We start from the raw sequence: 27,303 nt of genomic DNA on the forward strand, positions 1-27,303 counted from the left end.
GTATAGTGTTCATCATTAATTTAAATGTTTCTTAGATAGTGATTAGTCTATTTCAAACTTCAGAGAATACGTCTGACAAACCAGGTCGAGTTCAATTAAAGGAATCATGTAGGAAACGGTCACTTGACATTATAATGCCTCGCCCGTTGGTCTGCTGCTTGTCTTGGTCCAACTCCTCCGAGCTGCTGTAAGGATGCTTACTACTAAGCACTAACAATTGAACATTACATCAAAAACATGCATTACATTTCATCCAGTTTTAACTTTACACATTGTCCTCTAATGACAAACGGAGAATCACATTGGAGAAACACCTGATTGTATATTGCATCATCACAGGAGGAGCCTTCATCCATGTGATTTCAGTATACAGCACACACACAAGCAGTGTGAATATCTAGAATTGTGTCCAATAACTGTAATTTGCCACAGCTGACTCCAGTCTAGTTGTACAAATCTTAAGGAAAGGTAAACAGCAACCACTGTCACAGCAAAGGAGTCAATTCATCTTTAATAAGACATTTTGTTTTTTATTTTTAATAAATAAAATAAAAAATTAAATAATTTTTTAACACCACATTTTTATTTTGTCATTATGGATTATTGAGCAGACTGAGGAAAATTTTAGTAGTGTTCTTGTAAAAAGCACATTGTATTACGCAAATAATAACTTGTTCTGCCATGATCAGAACCACTGTTAGGATTTCTGAAGAAAGCTACTTCTTCTATCTGTGGATGAAACAGCCCTTGGAGAGGCATGTATAAATGTTTCAGGAGCTTTGTTATACCATAAGGGCTCAAAATAACACTTCACTAGAGTATAACCATGTGAGGAAATCCTGAACTGCAGCTGCATGTTGTTGTTCAGTGAAGGCAATGATGTGCTTTGAAAATCTGAATAAACAAAATATTTTCACACAGGTGGAATAGACGTTATTTTAATAGGTGTTCAAGAAGTTATAATTGCGTCAGCAGAAAGTGTAAAAGGAATAATAGTTGCATCAGCAAACAGTGTTATGACATAGAAGTTGTAGGTGGGGTAAGGGTGGTGGGAGGATGAGGGATCCCTCACTAAGCAGGGGTTCCAGTAAGGCTGCATTTAACAAGTGGGCTGTAACAATCAAAAAACATATCTGTCATGATGCTTACCAATAAGATAAATTAGATTAAGCATATGTTGTAAAAACTACATGGAGGAAAGAGAATCAAAACATCTGGCATAATCTCATCACAAAAAACAAAAAAACAAAGCCATGATCTACATTCCAGTAAAGGGTAGATAATCTTATACATGTTCATGTATAAATGGGTGCATATTCAGTTGTATATTCCATTGATCCTTTATTCCACTAAATCTATAGAAAGGAACAGTAATAAATAAGTTGAAACTCAAGCATTCAGTTGTTCGGTCTGATTGCAGGAGCATCCCTGTTTCAAAAACTGTCCTGAACAGACTTTCACTTTTACTGCAAAGAAAAAAATAGTAGCAAACCAGGGAAAGCTTTTGTCCCGCCACTCAAACAGCAAGAATCTCTCAGAATCTCTCATTAATGCTCAAATGGTACAGTAAGTCCTTCGGACTTAAAATCTTCACACTTTTCCACTGAGTCTGCGGCACAGCACCTATCCTGTCGTGAGAACGGTTGTAACTATGCACCTAAGGAAAAGTATACCATCATAGCATACGTACAGTACAATCAAGACTGAATTAGAAAAATACAGGTACAAAATGATTACATTCAAGAAGACAGTACTAGCACAAAGGGCATTATAGTCATTTAGGTAACTAATATAGGAATTTCAACTTTATAGAAGCATTTTCTAGATAGAAAAGGTGAGGGGGTGGAGAAATGACAGTATTATGGCTGTTTTGTAGAGTTGTGGATTTGTTATTGACTGATTTCTCGTGTATGTAATGTTTAAATGCATAATTTCTAGAGAGTGGGTAAAAATGTATATATATTTTTTCAAAGATCTTGATCATTTTGGTTTGGGTCATAAGGTGCAAATACTGTATACTAAAAGAGGCATTGGGCGGTGCTCTTTTGTTGCACATCATTCCAACTCTGGTTTCAAACACCAAGGAAAGCCCATTAGATACATAGGATGAATTGTGCTGATATTGTTACCTGAAGATTTACACACCTAGAAAATGCAGTGCAACTGGTACGCTAGCTTTGTTTCCGTCTTTTCTTTTTCTTTTTTTGACAATATTTCCATTTGAATATAAGTGTTCCTTTTCTTTGGCAAATGTCAATAAACTCAAAAGAAAATATATATCTATTTTGGGGGAAGACAATTTTGTCTTGCAAAGCCCTACACTGATGTCCACCAGTGGAAGAACTATACAGTTTACTGCTTGGATGTTAACATCCTAATGTGACTTTCTTACATATTTAAAGAAGACAAGGTCAAACCTAGTATATGGCTGGACCGCGCATTAAGGGCGTAGGAACCGCTGTAAACAACTACTTTCATTAGGAAGTAGCAAAATCCTGCTTGAAGTCACTAAATGTTAAATGGTGTAAAATACTTTTTCATATCAATGATGTCATATTTGCATTCTGCTTAGTGTCAGCTGGTTCCTGCCTTTTTTGCCTCTCTCCTACCCTATATGCTCACATATACAGATTTTAATACAGCTAAGTTCACAATATAGGTGTTCTCTTTGACAGGACTTTTCGGTTTCTGTGTCAAACAATGGAACATTTATGAATCAGTGACAGAAACATGGCCGATTAAAATGACATATTACCCAGCAGTGACTGCTGTGCTAAAATCCTGATTTTATAACTTTGACGACGGTCAACGAAATCGCCAGACACGTGGGTAACAGACAACGGCTGAGTGAAATGATTAATCAGAGAACGTTCGCATCCATGTAACTACAGTCAATTGGATAATAGTCATAAAGGTTAGCCTACGAAGGATAAGCCAGATTTTGTGCTTGCGGACAAATACTGGTGACTGTCTTTTACGGAAAGAAGCTAAGGTTTGTTGCAGACAATAAAGGCGCAAAGCAAAGCGCAAAAAGTTGGCAACACTGCCCGTCAGTGCACCTCTTATGGTGCAATAGAAACTTGTCACACCAATTCATTTCAGGCGAGCAAAAATCCCAATGGGGAAATTTGGAACACAAGCAATAGTATAATGCAATCACTCAGTTACAGACTCTGACGTTTAAGTTTATAGCAGCCTGCCGTGCTGTTGCGGTCCAGCCAAAATTTATAAATGAGCTATTCCGTTTAATATTAGATTTTTTTTTGTAAAGCATACTGTGGTCTCCTTTAACTTAACTGGGAAACATTTACACTTAGTTTATTAGATTTTAAGGATAAATCTCGAGCAATTATGGTTTTTTGCATCTACTACAAAACCTGCACACAAGGGACTACATTAGCAAAACACTATTACGACGTAGCAATGCCTTGATTAAGGAAGAAACACTTTTTTCAAGATCCACAAGTTCTCTAAGACCCATTACTTTCTTATTTGTTGGTCCTGACAATAAGTGTCTAAGAAATAGTGATGCACTCATAGTGAAACACACTCCTCCAGAGGTGAAAAGACAAGCTTAATGTCAAGAGACGCTGCATTTTATGTTAGTACCCATTTGCTTAGCAGGTAAGCACAGATACATTAGTTGTCTATGAGCTTGATCTTTTTCTGACAGCGAACAGTCTTAATCCAGTAAACTTGACCTCAAGAAAAACCAAGCTCATAGAGAGGACCTGGTAAAAAGAGCATCATAAATGCACTTTTAAAACAGAACAGATAAGACAAACCTATAAACGTTATAAATGTGACTGAATCGAAAATGTGATCACTAAAGTATTGGTCTACACAGAGGCACTACAAGCTGCTTGCTAAGGTGGTGAGGGGTATTGCTGGGGAGTCTGTAGCTCTCAGGTAGCCTCCACAAGCCTGTGGCAGCTCTTCAAGGTTCCACCGACCCTTGGGAAGACAACACACCTGCAGCAGACTGTATTACTACTGCTTATCAACTGCAAACTAAAGTACAGCCAGGACAGCGGCATGGAACTGGAATGATCCTGACGAACATAACACAATAAATCCAAAACAGAAAGAGCACAGATAAATACTTGTACAAATTAAAAGATGGATTACATGGGACCTCTGAGTAGACCATTACTTGGCAATAAAATCTCAAAAGGCTAATAGGAAACAAATGGGGAGGTTATAATCAAATAATTATGAAATGCCTTGTCTCCATTAGCACTGAGAGGGACTACAGCACAGCTCAGTCTGATTTCCACAAGAAATAAAAAACAGAAAATGTTATTTCTGCAATGTGTTTTTTGTTTCCAAATTGCTCATTTTATGAGACATACAGAATAAAACCCTTTCACAGATTTAATCCATTTACATTGGCAACCCCTGATCTTTTACATGAGAGTTTGTGGCTGGCTTTAGCCAGGACACTCAAGACACTATTGAGACAGGCCTTAATTAACTTAAAGTAAGAACTCTGTCTGGTGGAGACAAGGCATTTTATTAACCTTCCAAGAGCAACTCAAACTTCAGCTACAAATTAGTGCAGTATTTATGTAATTGAAAAACAAACTAACTAACAAAAATCTTTCATGAAATAAGTTGCACACAAGGAACTGACCATTCTAATTGCTACGAAAACTGCAATAAGATCAAGTACTGACAAAAACTGCATTTTCCCTATTCAAAAATGTTAAACTGACTTGGGGACTATGATGGTATTGAGCAAGAAGCTGGTTGAGGGCTTTGTGGTGGTAAAGAGGGTCTAGGTGGGAGGGTTAAGGCTATATCTGAATTACTTCCACACCATCTCCCCATAACAAGAAGCAGTTTCAAAGCAATCTTATTGTTTCATGAGCCAGACAGGGACACAGTGAACTCTAGTCCAAATGCAAAGGTATGCACAGTTGTATTCTTAAACATTCAGTCTAAAATGATTATTTCTAGCTACCACATACTGTTTTACAGTAGGATCATCTTTACATACATATCAAATGCTCATCCATGATTTATCTGTAGTTTGGGTACACCACAACAGTGTACCAAAGGGAAACACAAAGCAAGTAGTTGCTAATGGATGCCTATCCATCATGATTATTACCCTGGTTAAATTCATTTTGGGTTGAAGCTGGAGGACATGGAAGGGATAAGAGCTATTCAAATAGGGAGGTATTCTAACAGAGGTGCAGGGAGCTCTTCAGTAGGCGTGTGTGTGAGGTAAAAAGGTGACAGCAAGCTGTGTTTGTCTATAAAAACCAATGCATTATTGGGTCTTTTCTTACCTAAAATGCTCTTTATTAAACGGCAAGAATTGACCTTAAAAATGGCCTCTAGTTGACAAAACAGTGTAAAACAAACTGAACCATCTCTATAGGGGAACCCATGCACTAAGAGATAGCTTGGTTCTTCCACAGGCCCTAACAGAGCATCTAAGGGGGGTGAATAAAGGCATCCTGCCTCAAACCAAAGGAAGGCTTCAGGGAAACACTGAGATAGCAAGGAGCAGGGAGGAGAAGGAGAGGGTGCCTTTCCCCCAACGTGAACCAGAGTTCAAGCAAATTCACCATGGAGGAAGGAGTCCTTCCAAAGCTTCCTGTTCAAGCCTCCCCTTCAGCGTGGGCTTACCACTGAGGAAATAAAGCTCCACTGTCAATGTCCAGGTTGTGGCTTCTCATAACAGCAGCAGAGTTTCACTGATCAGCACAGGAGATGAGGACTGGAGTCTGGGCAAGCTCTTTCTTCTGACTCTCAGCCAAGCCTCTCTGGCCTCTGAAACAGGACATTGGACAATGTGTTTTAAATTCTTGCACATACAGTGACACTTTGCTCCATCTGCTGCTGTCTTTTCTGTCAGAGCTTGAGTGCAGAGTTAAGTTGAGACAGGTACATGAAGGCAACTGCAAAACATGGACTTCAGCATGGACATTTGCATATTTATTAACCTACACCTCTGTCTGCTGCACCCGGCTGCACCACCTAGCGCCTGAATAATGCAGACGATTTGATGCTGTTGTGAACGTGTCTGTGCAGAGAACCTCCCGCTGTGTTGTGCATGCGTGTAAGGCAGACTGCAGGTAAAATCCAAAGAATTGGCTATGGAGTTTAACAGCAGGTCATGTCTGAAAATGGAAATGATGACACGATCACCCACATTCGCTTCTCGATTGGGTCTCATTAGTCACAACTCAACTACCAGCACTAAATTCAAAGCGTCGGAACACTTACTGGCAGTGACAGTTCCAACTGGTCAGTCCAAGTTAAGAAATGCCTGCTTTTACCAATTTATAAAATTTGTCACCATTGCTGTTTCTTGGTTGAAGTATTTTCTGCAACTGAGCAGCCAACTCCAGAACAGACGATGTGCTTCCTGTTTGCACTGACACGCACATGACTAGTGTACATTGAAAACTCCTGCATTTCAGATGTTTCCTGATTAATGTGTCGCCATGTAACTTGTAACATGTCCACCTACCGGCAAGTTTGGCTAAAGTTAGTAGGCTACAGCAGAACTGACACAATAGTTACCATGGCTAAAGTGGCGTTTATAGCTTAAGTGGGTTCTGTGAGATATCTGACACGTAGTTGACCAATCAAAATAAAGACCAGACCTGATACTCTGGTCCAACATCCCGCGTGTTGACTACTTCGTAGAATTGACAGTACCCTGGGAGGATGGAGTTGATGAAGCGAATGAGAGCGGTGTGGCCTAGGGGGTAGAGTGGTCGTTCTCCAACAATAAGGTTGCCGGTTCAATCCCTACTCTTCCCCATCTGCATGCCGAAGTGTCCTTAGCAAGAACCCCTACTGAACCCCTAAATGGCCCCTCATAAATGTTGAGTGTACTAATTGTAAGTCGCTTTGGACAAAAGCGTCAGCCAAATGACATGTAATGTAATGTAATGAGAGGAAAAGACAGCGGTATGCATGGCATATGAGGCAGAGCATACGAGGCTGGAAATCAATAGTTTGCCCTGTGGAGGTTAGCTGCAGGGGTTTCATTGCAACATCCACCAAAAAAAATGCATGGACAGGCTGAGGGCCAGACCATAACAGAAACATCACAGACTGCAGACCAATGCAGTCAATGGCTCTGGATCAGAAAGAAAGATCCCAACTTGGCCCCAAGATGCTAGGGACATGCAACCAGATCTGATCAAGCTGCGGTGAGCCTGCATGAAAACTAAGCTTTTTGGAATAAAGACAGGGAATAATACGGAGTGAGGGTGAAAAGATTAGTATGATTTTTCTTCACATTAAACTGTCTACATACAACCCACTGGTCTGTTCCTTGGAGACTAGATATGATGAAGAGTTGAGTTGGCCATGAAAGTCTAATACAGGGCAGAATCAAAATTAGGTCGTTAAAGTCAAAAACCTATGCAGACTATAAGTCATTCATTATAAGTCAGTTATCAGGCACATAAAGGACATTTCATGAAAATCACACTAGTACATGTTACAATTTACACATCATTATTGTGTATAACTTGTGCTTTGTCTCCACCTGTGAACGTTTTCCATGGCTGCTACCTCAGCGAGGGCTGCCAAGCTGAAGAAAGCAGGTAGCTCTTGTGGTATGGTGCTCCTCTCCGTCTCAGCTCTCGGATTACTGTAGCACCCTTTTTCATTGCATAAATTCTGTTGGTTTAATGGCTTCTTATCCTGTTCCTGGTTCAGGTCCCTAGTTTTGTCCTCTGTAGCAAAAAAAACAATGTATGTAATGGTGAAAATGTCAGAATTATCAGCACTTGTAACCAATACAATTGACTTGAGGAGGGTGGGGTTATTTTCTGAAGTGCCTTTGGATCATTGGTTCCTGCTTTATCTTATAAATAATTTTCTATTGTCATTTCAATTTTCTTCATTATACCTTATCTACAAATGTGTAAAACTATCATTCACCTTCCTGCCCACGCAGCCGAGCTGCAGAGCAGCCGCCCCACACTGTACTCCCATACATAACTCTTACTTAATTTTTTTTGGGGGATAAATTAGAAAGTAAAAGGTCCGAGCCCATCAATGAATTCCTATCATCAGGGAGTGTTTGTCCTGCCCGGCTGCTGACAGTGACGTCAGCCTGCACCAGCACTGAGTCCCACTGCCCATCATCAGTTTTGCAGCTTGTCATTTTAAAACATGACACTCGAATGTTACAGCTCGTCACACAAGGCCCTGGTTATTATAATCCTATTTTAAACTGTCTAAACAAAACTCATAGCATTCTTAATGTTAAACTAATCTGTGGCTTTTATTTTGACAATATGACTCTTTTTGATGGTTCAGAAGAACTTCCTCTCTGAAAGTGTAGTCTCCAACTACTGAGCTATTAGCTGTGCTTTTATGGCTTTTTCCATAAATCTTCGTAAAATTCAGCTAAAAAAATGGAAAAAATCTATAATAAATAAAAAAAAATTAAAACAGGTAATGATTAAATTTGAGAAATACATTTTATATTATGTACAATGAAAAAGTATCGCTTTTTAAATAAATAGACTTTTCTTAAAAATGTGCTTGACAAGGAAGTGATACACAAGACACAAGACATTTGAATAAAACAATGGAACATGCGCAGAGGGAATAGGAAAATTAAAACGCATACAATTATAGAAATAACTAGGGTTAGTCAGCGTAATTAAAAACAAAAGTCCATAATTTGTGAAAGCTCTCACAAAAATAAGTTTTAAAAACGGATTTAAAAAAAGGTGGAGAATTATTCCGGAATTTGCCAGCTCTAATAGTAAAAGCTTTGCCACCCCTAATTACACAGTGAGACCTGGGAGTAACGAGCACTGCTATATTTGCAAATGTTAGTCAATAATTCTGAAAGGTATTTGAATGTAAGGCTATTAAGGAGCAATAAAATCTTGAAATCAATATGAAATTTATCAGGGAGCTAGAGTAAGGAGGCAAGTGTAAGGGTAATGTGGTCATGCCTTTTTGTCCCAGTGATAAACTGGGAACCAACAGTTTGTATCAGCTGGAGACAGTGGAGGGAGCTCTGGCTGATACCTGAGTAATGTGCATTGCAATAATCACAGCGTGAAGATATACAGTCAGCTTGGTATTGTTTATCTGATCAGCAAGATTAGCAGTAACGAAGAAGATGGAATTTGTGAGACTAAACAGGATGACCTCCAATTTGTAATCATTGAATTTAAGGAAATTGTGGAACTTCGAGGATTTAATATGAGATAGGCAGGTTACGAGATTGCTAGTCTGCTCAGAGTCAGATCTCTGGGTTTTAATGGCATATGTAAATGAGTCGTCTCCATAAAAATATATCATGACTTTGAATGACCTAGCCAAGATGCAGCATAGACCAAAAAAAAGGGAACCAAGGACAGAGCCATGAGGGACACCACATCTCAGCTGAGAGTGACTGAGAAACTTATGTTGGAGAGGTAGGAACGGAGTAAATTTAAAGCAGTACCATTAATTCTTACCCAACACTCTAGGTGGTTTAAAATAATGCATGTTAAAGAAAGAAGATCTAATTCCACACCAACTGATCTATAGATCAATAAATGAATTGTTCATCACTCACCCTCAGCTGGAGACACACTGCCATCAGCTGTGCGCACCAAATGTGTGATCTTGGTCTTCCTCGCTTTCCTCTTCTGGCTACCAACTAGCATCTCCATACTAGTGGCACCCTGCAAATCTGGGCACATTGGTGCAACGGGGGCACATGATTTGGCTTTTGAAGCTGAATCCGGCATCGTGGAATCACTCTGTAGCACTGCTGTGGAGAAGGTCATACAAATATATATGATTTGAACATTGCAAATGTACTCATGAAAATCAATGGCCCAATTTTAGAACCTTCTTAACATGGACTTGAGTTACTAAGGTCTTCAATCACAACAGATGAAAGTTATTGTTAGCATACAGGCATCGGTAGCCAAGTATATCTAAATATACTAATAGTAAAAACGGCACAAAGTGAACAATGTAAGTCTCATGCATGAAATACATATAGATGTTTGTTTTCAAATCTCAGTGAATTTTAGGTAGCTCAGCCATGTTCCACAAAATAATGGCGATATGTTAAAGACTTTATTTCAAGTTGCTCTAAGTCTAGGCTCTTAAAACTGTTTTACACAATAAAGTAGATTTGAGTTTGAAGTAATGGCATTCCTCTCATTAAAAATATCTCTTTAACTGTAACATTTTGTTGGTCTTGGTCACATTAGTAATTGGTTATGACACATGAATCTGTTAAAATGTTCACATCCCTGCTATATAATGCGCAAACATCGACATTCTAGTTCACCTTTGTCCACTGGTTTCTCCTTTTTCAGTTTTTGCTTCCTAACAATCTTGTGGAATGAAGTCTTTTTCTGAGATGGAGATGGTCCTGATGTAGCAAAAACATAGAAAAAAAGAGCATGGAAAAGCTGTGTTATGAAGTCCAAATGATGTTGTTTTTAACAGAAAGAATCGGTCCTGTTCACCTAAGGTGTGGAAAATACGATTCTATAAACAGTTGCAGAGTGGGGTATGGATGAAATGAGATATTAAAAAACAGCCATTGTGTTTATTCACTGGAGTAATCTTTGACTCTGTTCTTACCTTTTCCGACTTTCAAGGCCTCCTCTTGGACAGTGGAGCTGTCACTCTTCTTCTTCTTTACGACAGTAATGCCCTTCTTATCAAATGTCATTGGGCTATACTGTGGTAGGCTGTTAAATTTCTTTTCAAACTCCTCCTCCAGTTTCCCTAGGCTGACAAGTGAAGATCAGAGTTCATATCGTTAAGTATATAGTCAATAGAGTAATCAAACCTGTTCAACCAAATCATGTTAAGAATTAAGTCAAAGTTTTATAGACATTTTAACTTCGCCATAAGGTTACCAATCTTTGTTTAATAAGATGAGCTGAAGAAACTCAATAAAAAGGAAAAAGATCTATGACTAAAAAGTCAGTGATGCATCTTTAAAAAGCTAAATGTCTCTGCAGGGACTCAAACTACCAGAGGGCCAGTGACTACACAGAAAAACAGATGCTTATTGGGGGTATGAGTATAACTGAATGCGTACAAAGATGTAGAAAGATTACTTGTTAACCTGGGTGTTCTGATAAAGTTAAATTGATGTGCAAACTGTATACACTAGATATTTCAGATATTGTTTAACATATTTAATACATAAAGGACACAACAATGGGGATTTTTTTTTAAATATCTGTAGAAGTGTAACTTATGCCATACTGGGAAAAGAAAAGAACAAATTTTAAAAACTTGAAAACCTTTAACGTTATAATGTATGTTGACAGTCGGCAATCATCCTGCTGATAATAATTCTGTAATCCCCTCTTAAGGCTGAATTATAGTCCTGCGACTGCATCCGTGGAAGGCCATGCAGTTGCATCGACGGACTCGTTTTGGTTTATGCTTCTCTAACGTGTTGCGCGTATTGCAACGCAATTCACCGCCAGAACACTAGGCGGAGTAATGTTTTTTGTCGAAGACAAAACACACAAAGAAGAGACGTCTTCTTCTTCGTCAAGTGTTTATTTAGATCGCCACTCCGGCTCCTCATAGCCTATTTCTGGCAGACAAATCGGCCAGTCAGTGACGGGTTATACAAGTGGTCATACTTTCGGATCTCTTCTGCCAAGTGCTCATCTATTTGGTCCATATTCGTTCTTCTAAATCTTCCGTAATTTCCGCGTATTATGGGGCATGAAACCGGAAACTAGACTCCGGACGGGATGTAGTAAGCAGACCAATCACAAGCCTTGCGGGCTGCGTGAGGCTTGCGTCGCTTTGTCGTATAGTTAGAAAAATTGGCGGACGCACGTAAGCCGCCAGAGGGCACGAAAGGGGCGTGTTGCGTGTCTTGCGTGCATGCGTACAACCCGACTATAATTCGGCCTTCAGCCATCACCAACCCCTGAGAGGAGGCTGATAATGTAGATAAAGAATTTGTGTGTGCAGGTTAGGGCTGCTCGATTAATCGAAATTTAATCGTGATTACGATTATGCCGCAAACGATCTCCAAACTACTATAATTGAGTTGAAACGATTATTTGGCTTTTTTTTTTAAAGAGACGCGCATGCGCAATTCTGTAAAGTGAAGGAGGCGAGTTGTGTGTGTGTTGACCGGTGGTGAAAAAAACAGCGCGAGTGGAAAAGCAGGGAGGGCAGCAGCATAGCGGCCGCGCACCGCTTTTCTCAAGCGCGCTCCCGCCTAGGTTTTCAGACAGGTCAGACCGGACCCGCATTTCTCCGCGCCGGTCAGTCGGTCATAGAGTGTTAGGGTTACCATCATTAAGGGTTTGAATAACCGGGCACCGATATCCTGGTTTCACGGAGGAATAAGACACAGCCGTCCTCAGCGTTTACCGGAACCGGAAGTGATTAAAAAAATAAAGCATAGACTTCAGAATAAGGGCACATATTAATAATCGTTTGAATAATCGTGATTTTGATATTGTCCAAAATCATCGTGATTATAATTTTTTCCATAATCGAGCAGGCCTAGTGCAGGTGACCATCTTAAAGTTAATGCTGCTAATTAAATCACAGAATCTATAGTTTCTTTTTAAGAATTGAAACCGCCTGCTCCTGCTTTTTGTGTTGGAGGAGGTCACAGCAGAGACCAGGACAGAGGCACACAAATACCGGCCTAGTAATATTCACTTGTATTTTCACACAAATTCGTACAGACAAAGAGGTTGTGAAAATAATACCCTGCTGTGTGCAGAATAGTGAAGCCCGAAAGAGGACTCACAACCATCCTGATAACAATAATTCAATCTCTGACTGCTTATTGTTAAAACATAAAACATTGAGGCAATGAAAGTTACAACATAAAAAAGTTTTCGGTTTGTATCTGAAAGGTTTTTGGTTTTAATGTAAAATGTATAGTTTTAACATGAAAAGTTTTATGTTATGACAAAGAGTAATCAACATGATAAGTTTTATGCTATATCTTGGTTCTCATACATCTCACGATTTCTGCCGCGGCAGCAATACCCTTCCAGAACTATGTCATCACTCTGCTAAATGCTTCACAGAATCCTTCAAGGTACAGTAGTTCTATAAGGAGACTTGACTCACCCCTGTGAAGATTCATCTTTGAGCTTGGACTTTTTCAGCTTCTTGGAATTATTAGGTACCACCTGGGGAACAGTCCAGCTGTCATCGCACCAGTTTGCATCAGGATCAGAACCACGGAAAGCTCCTCTTTTACCTACACACACACACACACACAGCCAGATGTCATACACAGACTGGATTATGCCTCCTTCATTTATAAATTGTTTTTTTCCTGTAATTAAAATTGGTACCTCGGTCAATGTTGGCTCTTAGTGAAGTAAGCATTCCCTCAGAAACCAGGGTTTTATACAAGGCTCCTTTACAGCTCCGTTCTGATTTCCTTGAGCCGCGGTGCTCCAGGTTGGACTCAAAGGTGATTTCACCCTGTCTCTCCATCCGCTGGTCATCGTCTTTGAGCTTAGCAGGTGAAAGGTTGCAGGGGGAGTGATGGAGTTCTGTCTTGCTGTCCGGAAGGTCATTGCTTCCAATACTTTCTTCCTCTGCTTCTGTCTTGGGGCTCATGTGAGTTATCTCTTCCTGTATCTCAACTTCAGAGGAACTGTACTGTGCACACGCCACACTGTCTGTATCCATCTCCTCCTCCTTTTCTGTCATAAAGGTCTTGACTTTGAGCTTGCTCTTCTTTTTGGGAAAACCAGAGCTAGCAACACCAGGACCGCTCTGAATCTTTTTCTTGGCCTTCTCTTCTGTGTCTTTCCATGCCCCTTTGGCCACGGCTTCAATCGTACTGAAAACACTATCCGCGTCTGATTCTGCATGGTTAGACTTTTTGAAGATCTTCTTTGCTGTGCAAGGGATCTCATTGTTATCATGTGACTTGGTTACCTCTTTTTTCTTGCTCTTCTTTTTGACACATGCATTTTGGCTGCTAAGTTGTTGGGGAATGGCATCAGTGGAGGTAGACGTGACAGAAGATGAAGGTAAGAGGGCTGATGTGTGAGAAGAGGGAAGACAGTCATTCGTGTCTGCTTTCTCTTCCTTGATCTCTGGTTTGACTCTAGTTTGTTGGATAGAGGCAGCAGAGGAACTGTCCTCTGGCTGAGAAACCACTGTGTCCATCTTTCCAGCTTCCGACGCTAAGCACATCTTTAAAAACACAAAACGCACACTCAGTCGATTGGTCAAATTTACTGTACCCTTTGATACTAACTCTCTATCTTCACATGTAATATATATATCATTTGTTTGTATAACTAATTACAAATATCTACAAATTGCACTGTATAACATTTCAAAAAATGTTTATAATCTTACAATGGCTTACGAAATGCTTTTTACTGCTGGTGACAAAACTCAGATGAACTGATCTTTTCTGAGCAGATATGTATAAATACTCATATGTGAATCTGCTGATGGCTTTAATAACCGTCATTTGACCTAGGATCAGATTTATACCTATGAGCAAATAACTGCACTACACTCTTCATTCTGCCATTTATAACGCTTTATCTGTATTCAGTGAATAGAGGCACTGCAGCAGTGAACAGACTCAGGTAAATAATGTGTAATTTGAACATGATAGCAAGTATAAATTCTAGTAGAGATCACATTATAATTACAATGGTCACAATATGAAAAGTCGGAGATAAAAAAAGGAACAGTTAATAGTGGAAAGCTTCTTGTGGAGTCCCAGAATAATACTGTAACTTTAACATGCACTGTGTCTGTGCAAACTGTCCAATGTCTTACCTCAGCAAGCTGGAAGAGAGCTGACTGTTTGCATGGTTTTCCTTCAGGTGTCGCAGACAGCGATGACTGTGAACATACAGTAACGTATTGACTTATTACTAGAAATATCACCTTTTTCATTTTTATAGTAGAAAAGATTAAGTTTGGGGCCTGTGCCATGAAACACATTCAGTTTTAAAGTTTCCATCTTTAGGGTTCTCTTGCCTCACTGAATCGAATATCAGTGACCCTAGTTTACGGGTGTTGTGAGGCTGGGTACCAACTGTAACTGCTTATTACTCAGTTTTTACCAATCCAGCTATGAGTGAGCTCATTTGACAGCTACAACAATTATCAGAAATAATCAGAAATAAAATGCAGGTGATACAGAGTGAGGAATCCTTTTTCTGATGAACAAAAGTAATGTCAGACTGTAACTGCTGACAAAGCAGAGAGGAGAAGTACCTAACGCCTGTGTATGCAGAATGCAGCATCTATTGCTAAGGTAGCTAATAATTTTTTTTTTTTTTTTTTCATTAAGTAATTTTATGATATTTTGAGCTGCAGTAATGGAGTAAGAGTGAAATAATTCTGTCCGCTTACATAAACCTTTTTGCTAAATGCTCTGTTTTCAAAACAAAGAGGTCACATGGAAATTGTTTGACAGTACAAGCATTCAACTGATGTCTAAAAATACCTACTGCTCTGTATTACTTGTAACTCTTTGTCAGGCAGGTTTGGATCTGCTTCCCTGAAGTTTATCTGCACTGGAGCAGGTTTGCCAAGAGGCGCAAGTCACCCAGGTGATCTCACCCAAATTAAAAGCTTGATCAAAGTGGAAAACCTGAGTTAAGTCCAAAGAGAGCTGGAAAACCAACCTATAATAACATACCATGTCCCATAGCCTAAATCCCAGTTTCAGTTTTTTAGTTGATACTGACTGGCTAGTTGACATCACGCTGTGGTTTCCTGGGGTTGAACATTGTCTCTAGTCACAGATTTACATGTAGTACACTGTGTCAATATGGTGCACTCACTAAAAATGAAAATCGCTGCCTGTTTTACTGCACCTGACCTAAACAATTATAGTTTATTATATATTGTAAGTGCCTTTTATGCAATGTGACATGGAAATTACATCACCATTAGCTGGTATTTCATTCTGAAAATACATTTGGTCCTTAACCCTCTGGTCCAAAGCGAAGATGGCGTCCATTGAGGGTGAGAAATGGCGGCCATTTTAGACAACATGATTGTAAGTGATCCATCTGGGTACCTTAGTTGCACAGCATGTTGCCATTCTGGTCAGTTTTAACACAATTACGTAGGGCTGCAACGCTTAATTGAACAATTTGAATAACTTGAAAACTAAAGGATTTGCATCAAAGCTTTGTTTAATCTGTAAAATGGATAATACTACTCAGTGATCACTGTGCGTTCCATGGAACATTGGGCCTCATTCACCAACCGTTCTTAAGAAGAAATTTCTTCTCAATCCCCACTTATAAAGTTTTTACAAAGATTCTGACATTCACAAATGTTTTTTTATCTGGGATTTGTTCATATATAAGAACAGAATCTACGCACACTGAAGAGCACTCTTATGCACATATATATAAAAGATTTAAATATAACATCGTGTTATAATTGTTTTAAACGCATAGAAATGTTAATATTAGGTGTATACTGAAAAAGAATCCGAGAGTTAGTCACAGAAATATTAACTCATCTTTAGGTTTTACGCACTGGTGTTCAAATATTAAATGTGTGACATGTTCCATAGTTTTAATGCTACAGCTTTTAGTTCAAATGTTCTATCCAGATGTGGCCTGTTAATTCGGAAAACTGAGCTTATATCTGCTTTGAAACGAGAGGTGGCTCAGGAGATGCAACCGCACCACCCGGTGTGCAGTGCACCCAGGTCTGTGGAGGCAGAGCTCTGTGCACATCGAGCAGGACCTGAACCCAAATATAATTGAAAACATTTGGTCTGAAACTGGCCAAACATGTCCGGTTCTGATGGATCCCTTCAGGCTCAGGTTGAGTATCCACAGACTCTCAGCTGAGGGCTCACCTGCAGTGCTGTGTTTCCAACGATGAGGTGCTCCAGCTGGGATAACTCTGTGCATCTTTCTTTTCTCCCCTCCTCTCTCTCGTGTTTTTTTCAGTTTTTTCACTGTAATAATGCGACTTTCTAGCGATACAGCTATCACTGAATGTGTAACTGCATTCCATTTTGTGGTATTTTATGTTCACTGCTGACACTACAAAATATAACTGTTTTTTTTTACAGTTTGAGTCTGGTACGGCACCATCTTTAGATTTTAATTCAATCATTTTTGGCTTGTTAAATGTTCTTTACAGTTTCTGAGATTTTTGTGTGTGCACTATAGACTGTATGGCATGCACACAGCACTGCAGTTCCATGCTCTTTTATGGGCGTTGGTGGGGCATTTACCTATGCCAATTAGGAAAAATTGGATCCTGCTTTCAACTTGGCAATGACTTCAACGAAGACATGGCATTCATCAATATAGGAACACAGATGCAAACAATTGAGAAAATGCTTGTAATGGACATTCAGCTGAGCTTAGCCAACATGCTGCACCTCTGACAGATGCACAGCACGACCCGCTTGTCCACATCTCCAAGTTCTCTAAGCATAAAAACAATACTGTGATGACCAAAGTTAACTAGAAATGTTGCCCAAGCACAGTCATATGCAGATACGCAGTGAGTTCAGTAATGTTAAATGAGACATCTTTCAAGAAATGAATGTCGTACCTCTGCCGGTGGGGAAAAGGCAGTCTTAACCCTGCTTTCAGTAACATCAAGCCCTCTTTTCGGTATTGTTCCAGACAACATCTGTGAATCAAAACAAGGCAAGAAGAAACAAGTCAGTGCTGCTGTAAGCTTTGAATAACACTTCTGTGCTAAGTCGGTTCAGCCAGTAATAGTTCAAATCATCAATGATGTGATGAGATGGTGGATCATGGATTGTGTTGGCAGTTGATAAAGGATAATGACTTCAAATTAGATAAACAACTTAGATGTCTTAATATGTGTAAAAACTGATTTTGGGGTAGTTTTCCCCTTACTCTTGCAGCGGATGTAGCCCCTGTGAAGCCCTATGACACAAATTGTGATTTCTGAATATTGAAAAGAAAGTACACTTTTGTGTAAATTTTGTTTTGTCAAACCTATATTTTGAAATCACCAAAAAAAACATTAGTAAAAGTACTTGTGCAGGATGGCACTTTTCAAAATACTATATACTTATGATATGGAAATAATCATAATATTATAATTCACTTTTGAAAATTGGTGCACAAATGTGTAGTCTCAACGTGCATACTAACAGTGAATAAAGCAAATAAAATCGAGTGAAGTATAAAGATTTTGGCTTCAGAAATATCTGAGTCGATATATAAACATGATATGGAAACATGTTCAAGTCCTGCTCGAGTAAATATACTTATTGAATACATTGTTGTTTCCTATTGTTGATATACATACAAGAGTTTCAAAAGACATCTTTATCACATTAGAGTTTAGTCAGACCCCATCAGTGACCAACTTCAGCGAGACAACATGAACATCTAGTATGTGGTGTAACCATGGGTGTAACAAGTTCAGAGTATAGGAGGAAGAGAAGTATAGCCTCAGAACAAACCTCTTCCTGTTCCCCTGGAAAGCAGTTCTCTTCACTGGCTGTGTCGGGTAAACTAGGTTTAGTGCTGGAAGGGGTCTAAAGAGGAAAAGAACACTGGGATTAAGTACAAAAAAAGACAATTTAAAGACACAAATTTGTCTGTGATACAGATAAAACTAACACACATTGGTGCATTAGATGGATGCACCCCTGGGTGGCTTGCTACAGTGACATACCTCCCTGTTCGTGAGGGCATGTTCCCCAGCTAATAGCAGCATGCTAAGGCCTCCCATCTTAGTAGGATCTGACGGTGAAATGACACTAGTCAAAAAAAAACATTTCTACATTTCTAACTTTACATTGAACCTATAACCTGTAACTATACACACCTGCCATGGCAAAGTTTAACTGTGGCATGCTGTCAGTTTTGGGCACTTTTTTGGCAGTGGTGGAGTCCTTTGATGAGTTGGAAGAGAAGGACCAAACCTTTTTGCGAGGATTGCTGACTGGTGGACAGGAGGGACTCTTAACTGGCTTGCTGGTGGTGGGACACCACTTGTAGCCCGGGTTTGCTTTCATGAAAGCCTCCTTGTACTGAAAGAACATCCAGAATGGATTTAGCTTAAAAACAATATGTGCATTTCTCTGTTTTCCTATTCAATACTAATGACTTAAAAGAAACAATTATAGTTTAGCAAAAAAAAACATGAAGTAATGTTAATAAAGAGTTCGTTCAAAAGTCAATTCATTCACATCTCGTAGTCAATTCGTCCAACAACCCTCAGCATATATGTTTGCACTTTTCAATTCCATCCAATTTGAGTTGTTCCTACATTTGCATCCTTGGATGTTACACTGCACCCCTGAATGTATGCAGTTTTTTAGTATTGTATTTTACTTTTTTATATATTAAGTTCTGTCTTACTTTTTATTTTGATGTAAATATTGCACTGCTCAGCTGACCTCTTTCTTCTCTTCCTTCCATTGTACTGTGACTAGGGATGGGTATCGTTTGGTCTTTATCCGATACCGGTGCTTAACCGATACTTTTAAAACGATACCGGTGCCTAAACGGTGCCTGAACCGATACTTAAAAAAAAAAAAGTGCACAATACGATGCTTGACGACATTTAAGAAAGGCTTTTTTTTTTATGCCAAATACATAAACAGTTTAAAGTAGATTATAGACATATATAAATACAAAAAACTTTTTAACTTAAAATTAAGAATAATATATGAACTGTTAACAAAACTTTACAGTATACTTAAATAAATACAAAACACACACACTCTGACTCCTGACTCTGACTTCGGTGCCTGAGCCAATTGAAGACTGAGGGTCTTTTCTAACGCTCTCTCCGAGAGATAGAAAAGCGTTGCATTTCGGTCCGGTAGGTACCGGTTGTATTGGAACCGGTTCTCGGTACCCAACCCTAACTGTGACCCAGTGTTAACTTGTATATGACAAATAAAGACACGAAACTTGTACTTTAAATTTCAACCGATCTACATCATCAGATCTGTGAGGGTGTAGTTTGATCAGATTTGATAGTGGCCTGAAAAACTTAAACCAATAACCAACTTTCAGTGGTATAATTCTCGATTTAAAAGACACTCAACTGTTTCTATTACACAAGGAGCTCAGATACTGAATCATGTTTGTTTTCATCATAATCACTGACATGTGTGCATGACTGTATATTTTTTTCATCTATAAACTGTGATGCATTGCATGTTGGGATAAGCAGTGTTCACATTATTGATGCAAACTTTTTGATCCCATTAAATACATTTTTGGCGCAATATAGTTCATCACTTCAGATCAACTTCCGATCTTCTTTAAAAATCATGCAAACCTGAGTAGACCAAACATTTTTCTTTATCATAATTACACAAGGAGCATAAAGGAAACATGAATAGGAGGGTGATCATTAAAGCTAGAAGGTTTGCTATGATGTAAGACTGAATTTGCGCAAGTTTGAAATGAATACTGTATCTTAACTGACACTAGTGAGAGAAGTCCTTTTCCATGGCGGTAACTTTAGTAACTAGTCGTTTTTTAATTACTTTTTTTATATTATATATATATGTATATGAAACAATCCATTGTCTATCAGACAATCCAGGAGAGTAACTTTTACTATGATGCACTGGTTCCTAAAAAAACTATGTTCACATAAAACAAACTCTTGTTAGTTTGGAGATACTAGAAGGTAAAGTTACAATTAATGTTAGAAACGGAGTTAGAGTCAGGTTGAAGCCTCACCTCCTTGGCCATGTCAGTGTATTTCTGCTTCTCTTTGGGCTCCAGCACAGCCCACCAATCAGCCAGGATCTTGGTGGCCCCACGGTTGTCCAGGCGAGGGTGTTGCTGACGCACCAGAGACCGGTGGCGTTTGCAGAAGAGAAGGAATGCGTTCATTGGCCGCCGTGCTCGTTGTTCATTTGAGTCCTCCTCCACATCCTCTGTTGTGCTAACACACTCCATTTGCGACCCCTGGTCCTGGCCACACAACACTGGCTGCTGATAAGAAATCCATAAATATTTAGATGCAATGCCGTTCAGTTGGTTGTGAGAAATGACAGATTTGTTATTCAGTTCATGGACCTGTCAAGCCATTGAGCGTACTTGCAATAATCTCAAATTCATCTATCTACTCACCTTCTCCAGCTCCTCTTCATCATCTTCTTCCTCCTCCTCAGAGAAATCTAGAGTCTTTTTGGAGAGAAGTGGGTGCCACTGAAGGCATTTGCGTTTGGGGCGCTTCCCAGTGACCTCCCCGATAACAGGTGGCTCCTTACCCCTTCCTCCACCTTTCATGGTACTACCGCACCTAAAAGGAACAATGGATTCGACACACCATAAGATCCTGTTTCTACAAAACGATATATGTTGTCTTATGGACGCAGAAAATAAGAGATACTTGCTACCAAAATAATGGTAATGTGCAGGAACTAGTCAAGTTATCACCTACATATATATGCACAATTCAATAAGAACCTATTAGTGTCACTGTTATACCAGCAACAATATAGAGTATATAAAATCATTTTAAATAGAAATAAAGTTTAACATTTAATATCACATTATCTTATAATCAAACTTACTGTAGGAGCCCTTTAATGTATGGAAAACCTTTAAAATATAACAAAATGAGCAAAAAAGCTACTATGATGTGAAAGCAGTAAATTACTGAAACCAATTCTAAACCAAATTAACTTTTCTTCACAAAACATGAATCTGTGTCTGATCTGTAACCAATTCTAAACACTATATGTCCTTATCAGTCCTGCCACAATCATCTACAATATTTTGTAAAATGGGTTGAATATGTTTAAGTCACTTTACTGGCTTCCAGCCGGAATAACGGGATTATGAAAACCAAAACGGGGAACTCATCCCTATGTCGCCAAAAACTAACTAAGGATTTTTTCTGATGGGCTTGACTGAAAGTTGAAGATCTCATTAAAACTATGAATTACTGCTTCTATGTTGATTCGCTTTGGTTTATTATTCAGCAAGAGAGCAACAGAAAAAGCTAAATTATTATCCCCCACTGGCCATCATTTAATTTGCTTTTATTTAATATGCTAATGTTCTGCCTCAGCTGGCTTTACAGAGACCTCCTGTTGTGGGATCTTTGAAAAAAAGATGGTAAAAGTGTTTTACTACACACTTGTGCTGTCTCAATGTGAAGCAGAGGTAGTCACATTCATTTCTGACGCTTAAACTATATCATCTTGTGGATGTGTTGAAGAATCACTCTGAAATATTGGTAGAAGAACGTGTGGTCACTCTGAGCCAGTCAGTGCTCCTGCAGTTTGGGTGAATCTCCAAAACATCAACAAGGCACATAAGAAATACCACCCTCTAATATCACAAACCACTGAGGAAGCAAGTGATTAAATCTAAGCTTGGTACTGTGCCGGTGATGAGGTGTGGTATCTTTTTTTGATAGATCAATGTAATTTATAAAAGTCCAATCAAAACCAAAAATTGTAATATGTACACGATGAAGGATCATGGAAACTCAGACTTGCTTTTCTGAAAGTAAGTACTCCCACAACTAAAACCAACATACTATAGATTGTGTAATTATTTATTGGCATTTATAAAAACCATACTAGATTGCACTTTTTAAAATATTTGTCACTGGATCTTAATCCCGAGGGAGGAGGGGTGTTCCAGCACAAATTATGTAATTGCTGTTGACCAATGAGCATGAACCTCTTCTGTGTTACTGGTCACTACAGGAGCTGCACATGATCATTGGCGGACTCTGTGCTTTCTTAGACCTGCTCCTGGCAAGTTTTCATTGCAAAAAGACAACAGCAACAAAGTCACAACAGCTGGGGTCAGCCAGCTGCAGACCTGAGGAACTGCTGCAAGCCGTCAATTCACTAATCATGAAAAGTGATTTATAGGTTAACTATTTCAGAGAGAGTTGTTGAGTAAATAATAAGGGAACCTGGAGACCTCATAAATATTATGGAGGCACCAAAGTACATTGATTTTATTTATTGGGAAGTATGTCTTTGCACTTTACACTATCAAGTGCCTTGTAATAGACTGTTACACTGATTATATTTCATTCAGCATAACACTGTTAAAATGTTCGTGTTGGTGTCCCCTTTACGTTTGTGTTTCACTAACAACTCAACGCCTGTATGAAGTGTTTATCACAGCCACGTTGTCTAAGCATCATCTGCAGGGCACTGTCATGTTCTACACTCATAGAGATCAGAGAACAGCTAAACATTGATAAAGATGAACTTAAATATTTGCTTATTTAGCTTTGTTGTTTTTCTGTCCCTCAACAGGTTTGCATTTGTCCTGGATGTCTATCAAACATGACACATGAAATGTACCAGTCAGTGAATGAGGGACTGAATGGCTATTTGTTCCTCTGGACACCATCCAGATGTCAGTGCTTGTATGTATGGAAGTCATGTGTAAACCAGGGATACTTACTGGAGATGAAACTATGGAAATGCTGTATGAGTGATGAAGATGGATCTGCCACTGCCTTTGTCATGCAATGACGATGACCTATAAAACACAAGACACGGCTCTCAGTCATGCATTACATGGTCACATATCTGCAACTCTTCTGTCACAGCTTGAGCCGGGCTGCAGGAACAAATGTGGACTGAGCAACTTTAGCAGCGCATTGCTGGGTGGCATAGACCAGGAGCTGCCCGGCTGCACAGCACGGTGGGACATTTTGTCGGATGTGACAACTGATCATTCAAATCGTGCAGTCGATCCGCCCTTGTGGCCACAGCACGCAGGCCAGAGACCTGCGACCACTGGATGCATTTCAAACAACACAACAGTGGCGGGCCGGGCTGGCAAAGGAGGGTCTCAGATCCGCAGAGGCTGCGTGGTGTTGTCAGGTAAAACTGCTGATGCCTGATCGGACTGTCTTGAGCCGCTGTGGCGACTTCCTCCCGCACATGAACAGAAAAACATTTGTCAACAACAAACCAGAAAACACCAGTCTGTCCCCCGAACGTGTTCTTACCCCTAAGCAGACATGTTCATTTCCGTGCACAACGTCGATGCGAGCCCTGACAAGACAGACAAGCCGAATGAGAGTCCATCTTGCTTCGGGTTGGAGGAGAAACCCCAAGTACAGTACAGTGGTGGGGGGATAATTCACTGCTGTCAAACTCTCCGCTGACAATGTGTCCCACTCCGAGGACAATATATCCACAATGATTAATTAAACTGGGGATTTTCTGCCCAGGCACACGCATCCGTGGCCAGTTTTTTGCCGAGCACTCGCTCAATTTCCTCGCAGCTTTACTAGGAATAAAAGTAGCTAGTTAGCTTGCTAGCTCCGCAGCCTGCTAACTGAACGTGTCACGGTTTTAACCTGCGATGGTCGCACACACTGCGAGCTCGTAGAACAGCTGCCTACAGGACGGTGATGGTCGGTGCCGCCGCGGCAGCTGCCCGGACGAACGTCGCAGGTTTTGAAGAGTATTTGATGCGGAGAGCAGGAGGAGGAGGAGGAGGAGGAGGGGGTCACACCACCTCACTGACAAACATTTATTTTACACGGTGTTTTCAAACAGGAGAGAGGAGCTGTAGGAGCGGAGTGGCGACCCCGAGGACCGGATGCTTCGCAACACTGCTCCTCCGTCAAATGTCGGTGAGAGACGGGAGACTGCGAGGCGAAGGCAGCAGGCGGACATCATGTCCACAGCGGCGATAATAATATTTCTGAGTGACTGAGTGAGAGCTGCAGGCTTTTGAATCAGAGCACAAGTTGTCTGTGATGAGCGGCGGCTCGGTGGCTCAACGTACCTCAGGAATCCCGCTCAGGTGCCGGAGGAGGCCTTTCATCATTGGTGCCGTCCACCTTTTAACTTATTGACACATCATAACAGTTCGGCACCGGAGACACAGCCGCGTCAAGCTCGACCGATACACCGGAAGCACGGACCTTCGTCACCAGAATAAATGCGTTCGTACTTAAAGCAACGAGGCTCCAGGCTGTTGACAGAAAGTGGATGCAGCTCCAGACTGTAGATATCTCTCTTCAGCTATGATCCACTGTGGTTTGGCTTTGATGTGATGGTTATTGGTTATTATCTGAACAGAAAACGTCCAGTCATCAGGCCCCAAGGCTCTGGAGTGAATAGCTTGAGCAAATAATGTTGTCTGATACGTGTCTAAAATTAAAAACATTATTTAAGGCGTATTCCTGTACTTATTTGGGGTGCAAGGCTTTTTTAGTCTTGTATTACTATTATCATTATTATTATTAATGTACTTTCTTCTGTATTTGAGCCATTTGATTTATTGTTGTGCACATCTGTATTTTGTGTGCTCTTCACATAAGGTTATTATTACTATTATTATTATAAATGTATCACAATGAACAACATAACGCGTGTCAATACATTCCATTACTTCTCAGTACATTCTCTCCACAGCCCTCGACTTAAGGTATTTTACAACATGCTGTTTTTGTGTTACACACACATAGATCGTATGATTACATGTCAAACAAATAAACAAAGGCTATTTTTAAGTGAACCTAGTGTAGTAATTCTTAATTCAAGTTTCATTTAATGGCACCTTTCAAAATGAAATCCATTTGTAGTGCTTTAACGAGGCACATTAAACACAAAACAAAACAAAAATATTTGGTGATGAGGCATTTAAAAAGAGTAGAATAAAGTATACCAATGTAATCTCCTGGAATAAAAGAATAAGGTACAGCTCGTTTGCCAACCAAGGTATAACACTATAATAAAATGAAGGCCACATTAGGCTGAACATACAAATGCATGCACATAATATGAAACCGCTTTTAACGTCACACCGTGGACCGGAAAACGGCCCGTGCTGCTGAGCGCGGCTTGACGGCGGTACAGAAACGCAGCACTTCACGAGATGATGAATGTTAGTGTCAGCGAAGGAGGCACATCGAGCGACGTTCGCCCGCACGGAGAACACCTCGACGCGCTGATGCTGCCAGAAACACACACCTGTTCAGTCACAGAAAGTCACAGAAATCACTTTCGTTTTCCTCGAGGTGGGAGAAAAAATCTGCCCTCAGCTATATCCCTCCCCTCCCCCGGTCTGCAAAGTGCTCGGACCCACACTGGCCTGTGCTCGCGGACACCATCCCTGAGTGGACTTCATGTCTCTGCTCGGCCCGACTGACAAAGGTCCCCGAAAGCCCCAGACAGCCCCGATAAGCAGTGGCTGCAGCTGCCTCCAATCTCCCTCCGCTGAGTGGCCTCTGTTCGGAGCTTCCTGGGTGTTCGTGCGCGTTAGACTGCTCACACTTGTTCCAGACTTGCAGCGGAGGTTGAGCGGGTCTTACCTGAGGGCGGCCGCACAGTCACCGGGCGGCTTTGAGGTGAAGTCTCATCTCAAACATCAAGCCGTGAATTTACCAACACTTGTGCAGCACACTGTACACACCGTGCATGCCCACCCCGCCATGTAAAGCCACGTGTGACTGGATGCTTCTTCTGATGGACAGTTTGGTTACACCAATGAGGAGCGACGTCATGTTCCAGTGTTTTTAGATTAGTGTACCGTCCTTAAATATTATGTCCAGGACACGTGTGGTGAAGTTAGTGCCTAAATAATGAAAAAAAATAACAGCAGTGTAAACTTAGTTTGTGTGTTTAGTCCCAGGCAGTGGAGGCCCACTGGCACCTGGTAGTTCATGGTGTATAAAGAATGTCCAATCTTATAGTAGAGGACCTACACTTCCTTTAAAAGATAAAAATAAAGGGACTTGAATGGTTACTGTCCTTGAAAGATGAATACGTTTAGTCTGTGAGATTATGAGCCCATTTATTTATAATATTTGTTAATCAGCTGAATATAATAACAACTGTATAGCTGGAATTGTATTATACATTAACGTTCACCTCTGATTAATGTAGAGTAACAATGTTCTGAATGGAAAAATATATAAATTGATATTATCAGATCAGGCCACAGAGAATGAAACAGAATGAAGAAGAATATAATTAAAACATATCAAAGCTGAAACAAATCTGTGGAGTGAATCAAAATCGTTTTCATAGTGATGAGCTTTAAGAGGTGATTTAAAAGACACCAGTGATTCTGCAGCCTCAAATCCCCTGACAGGAAGTTTCAGGGCTGAGAGGCCCTGTAGGCAAAAACCCAGTCCCTTCTAGTCCTGAGTTGGGGTTTGGGAACAACCAGAGGAGGCTCACCTGAGGCCCTGAGGCTTTTCAATAGGATCAGTAGCATTCTATAATTAAATATTTCATCTGAGATTATATAAACTGGGCTGTTGTCTTGTTAGCTCCATGTCTAATAACTGTGAATGAATTTGACCTCAGACCTAGTCAGTGAAGATAGTGAAATACCATTGACACTAAATGAAGTGGTAATAAATGCAGTATAA

The 27,303-nt window shown here is 40.1% G+C and overlaps 1 protein-coding gene across 5 annotated transcripts; it reads right to left on the reverse strand.

The window, feature by feature from the left end:
* Positions 1-922: 922 nt before the first annotated feature.
* LOC128456739 (HMG box transcription factor BBX) lies at positions 923-26,373 on the reverse strand. 5 transcript variants are annotated; one of them, XM_053441059.1, is made up of 16 exons: positions 26,239-26,373; positions 23,367-23,444; positions 21,057-21,228; positions 20,661-20,918; positions 18,784-18,988; positions 18,631-18,698; positions 18,416-18,490; positions 17,527-17,607; positions 14,764-14,829; positions 13,305-14,160; positions 13,075-13,207; positions 10,585-10,736; positions 10,286-10,369; positions 9,557-9,754; positions 7,517-7,706; positions 923-5,781 (listed from the first exon to the last, which is right to left on the reverse strand). In XM_053441059.1, the coding sequence occupies exons 3-16, from the start codon at positions 21,213-21,215 to the stop codon at positions 5,703-5,705; spliced, it is 2,604 nt and encodes an 867-aa protein (XP_053297034.1). In that variant the 5' UTR covers positions 21,216-21,228; positions 23,367-23,444; positions 26,239-26,373; the 3' UTR covers positions 923-5,702. The 5 variants fall into 5 exon arrangements, with proteins under 5 accessions (XP_053297034.1, XP_053297037.1, XP_053297035.1 ...); XM_053441062.1 differs by lacking the exon at positions 26,239-26,373 and adding an exon at positions 24,708-25,242 and having other exon boundaries at positions 9,557-9,751; positions 20,661-20,915; XM_053441060.1 differs by lacking the exon at positions 26,239-26,373 and adding an exon at positions 24,708-25,240 and having other exon boundaries at positions 20,661-20,915.
* Positions 26,374-27,303: the final 930 nt, after the last annotated feature.

The sequence above is a fragment of the Pleuronectes platessa genome, chromosome 15, assembly GCF_947347685.1.
Source record: "Pleuronectes platessa chromosome 15, fPlePla1.1, whole genome shotgun sequence".
Classification (NCBI taxonomy): Eukaryota; Metazoa; Chordata; class Actinopteri; order Pleuronectiformes; family Pleuronectidae; genus Pleuronectes; species Pleuronectes platessa.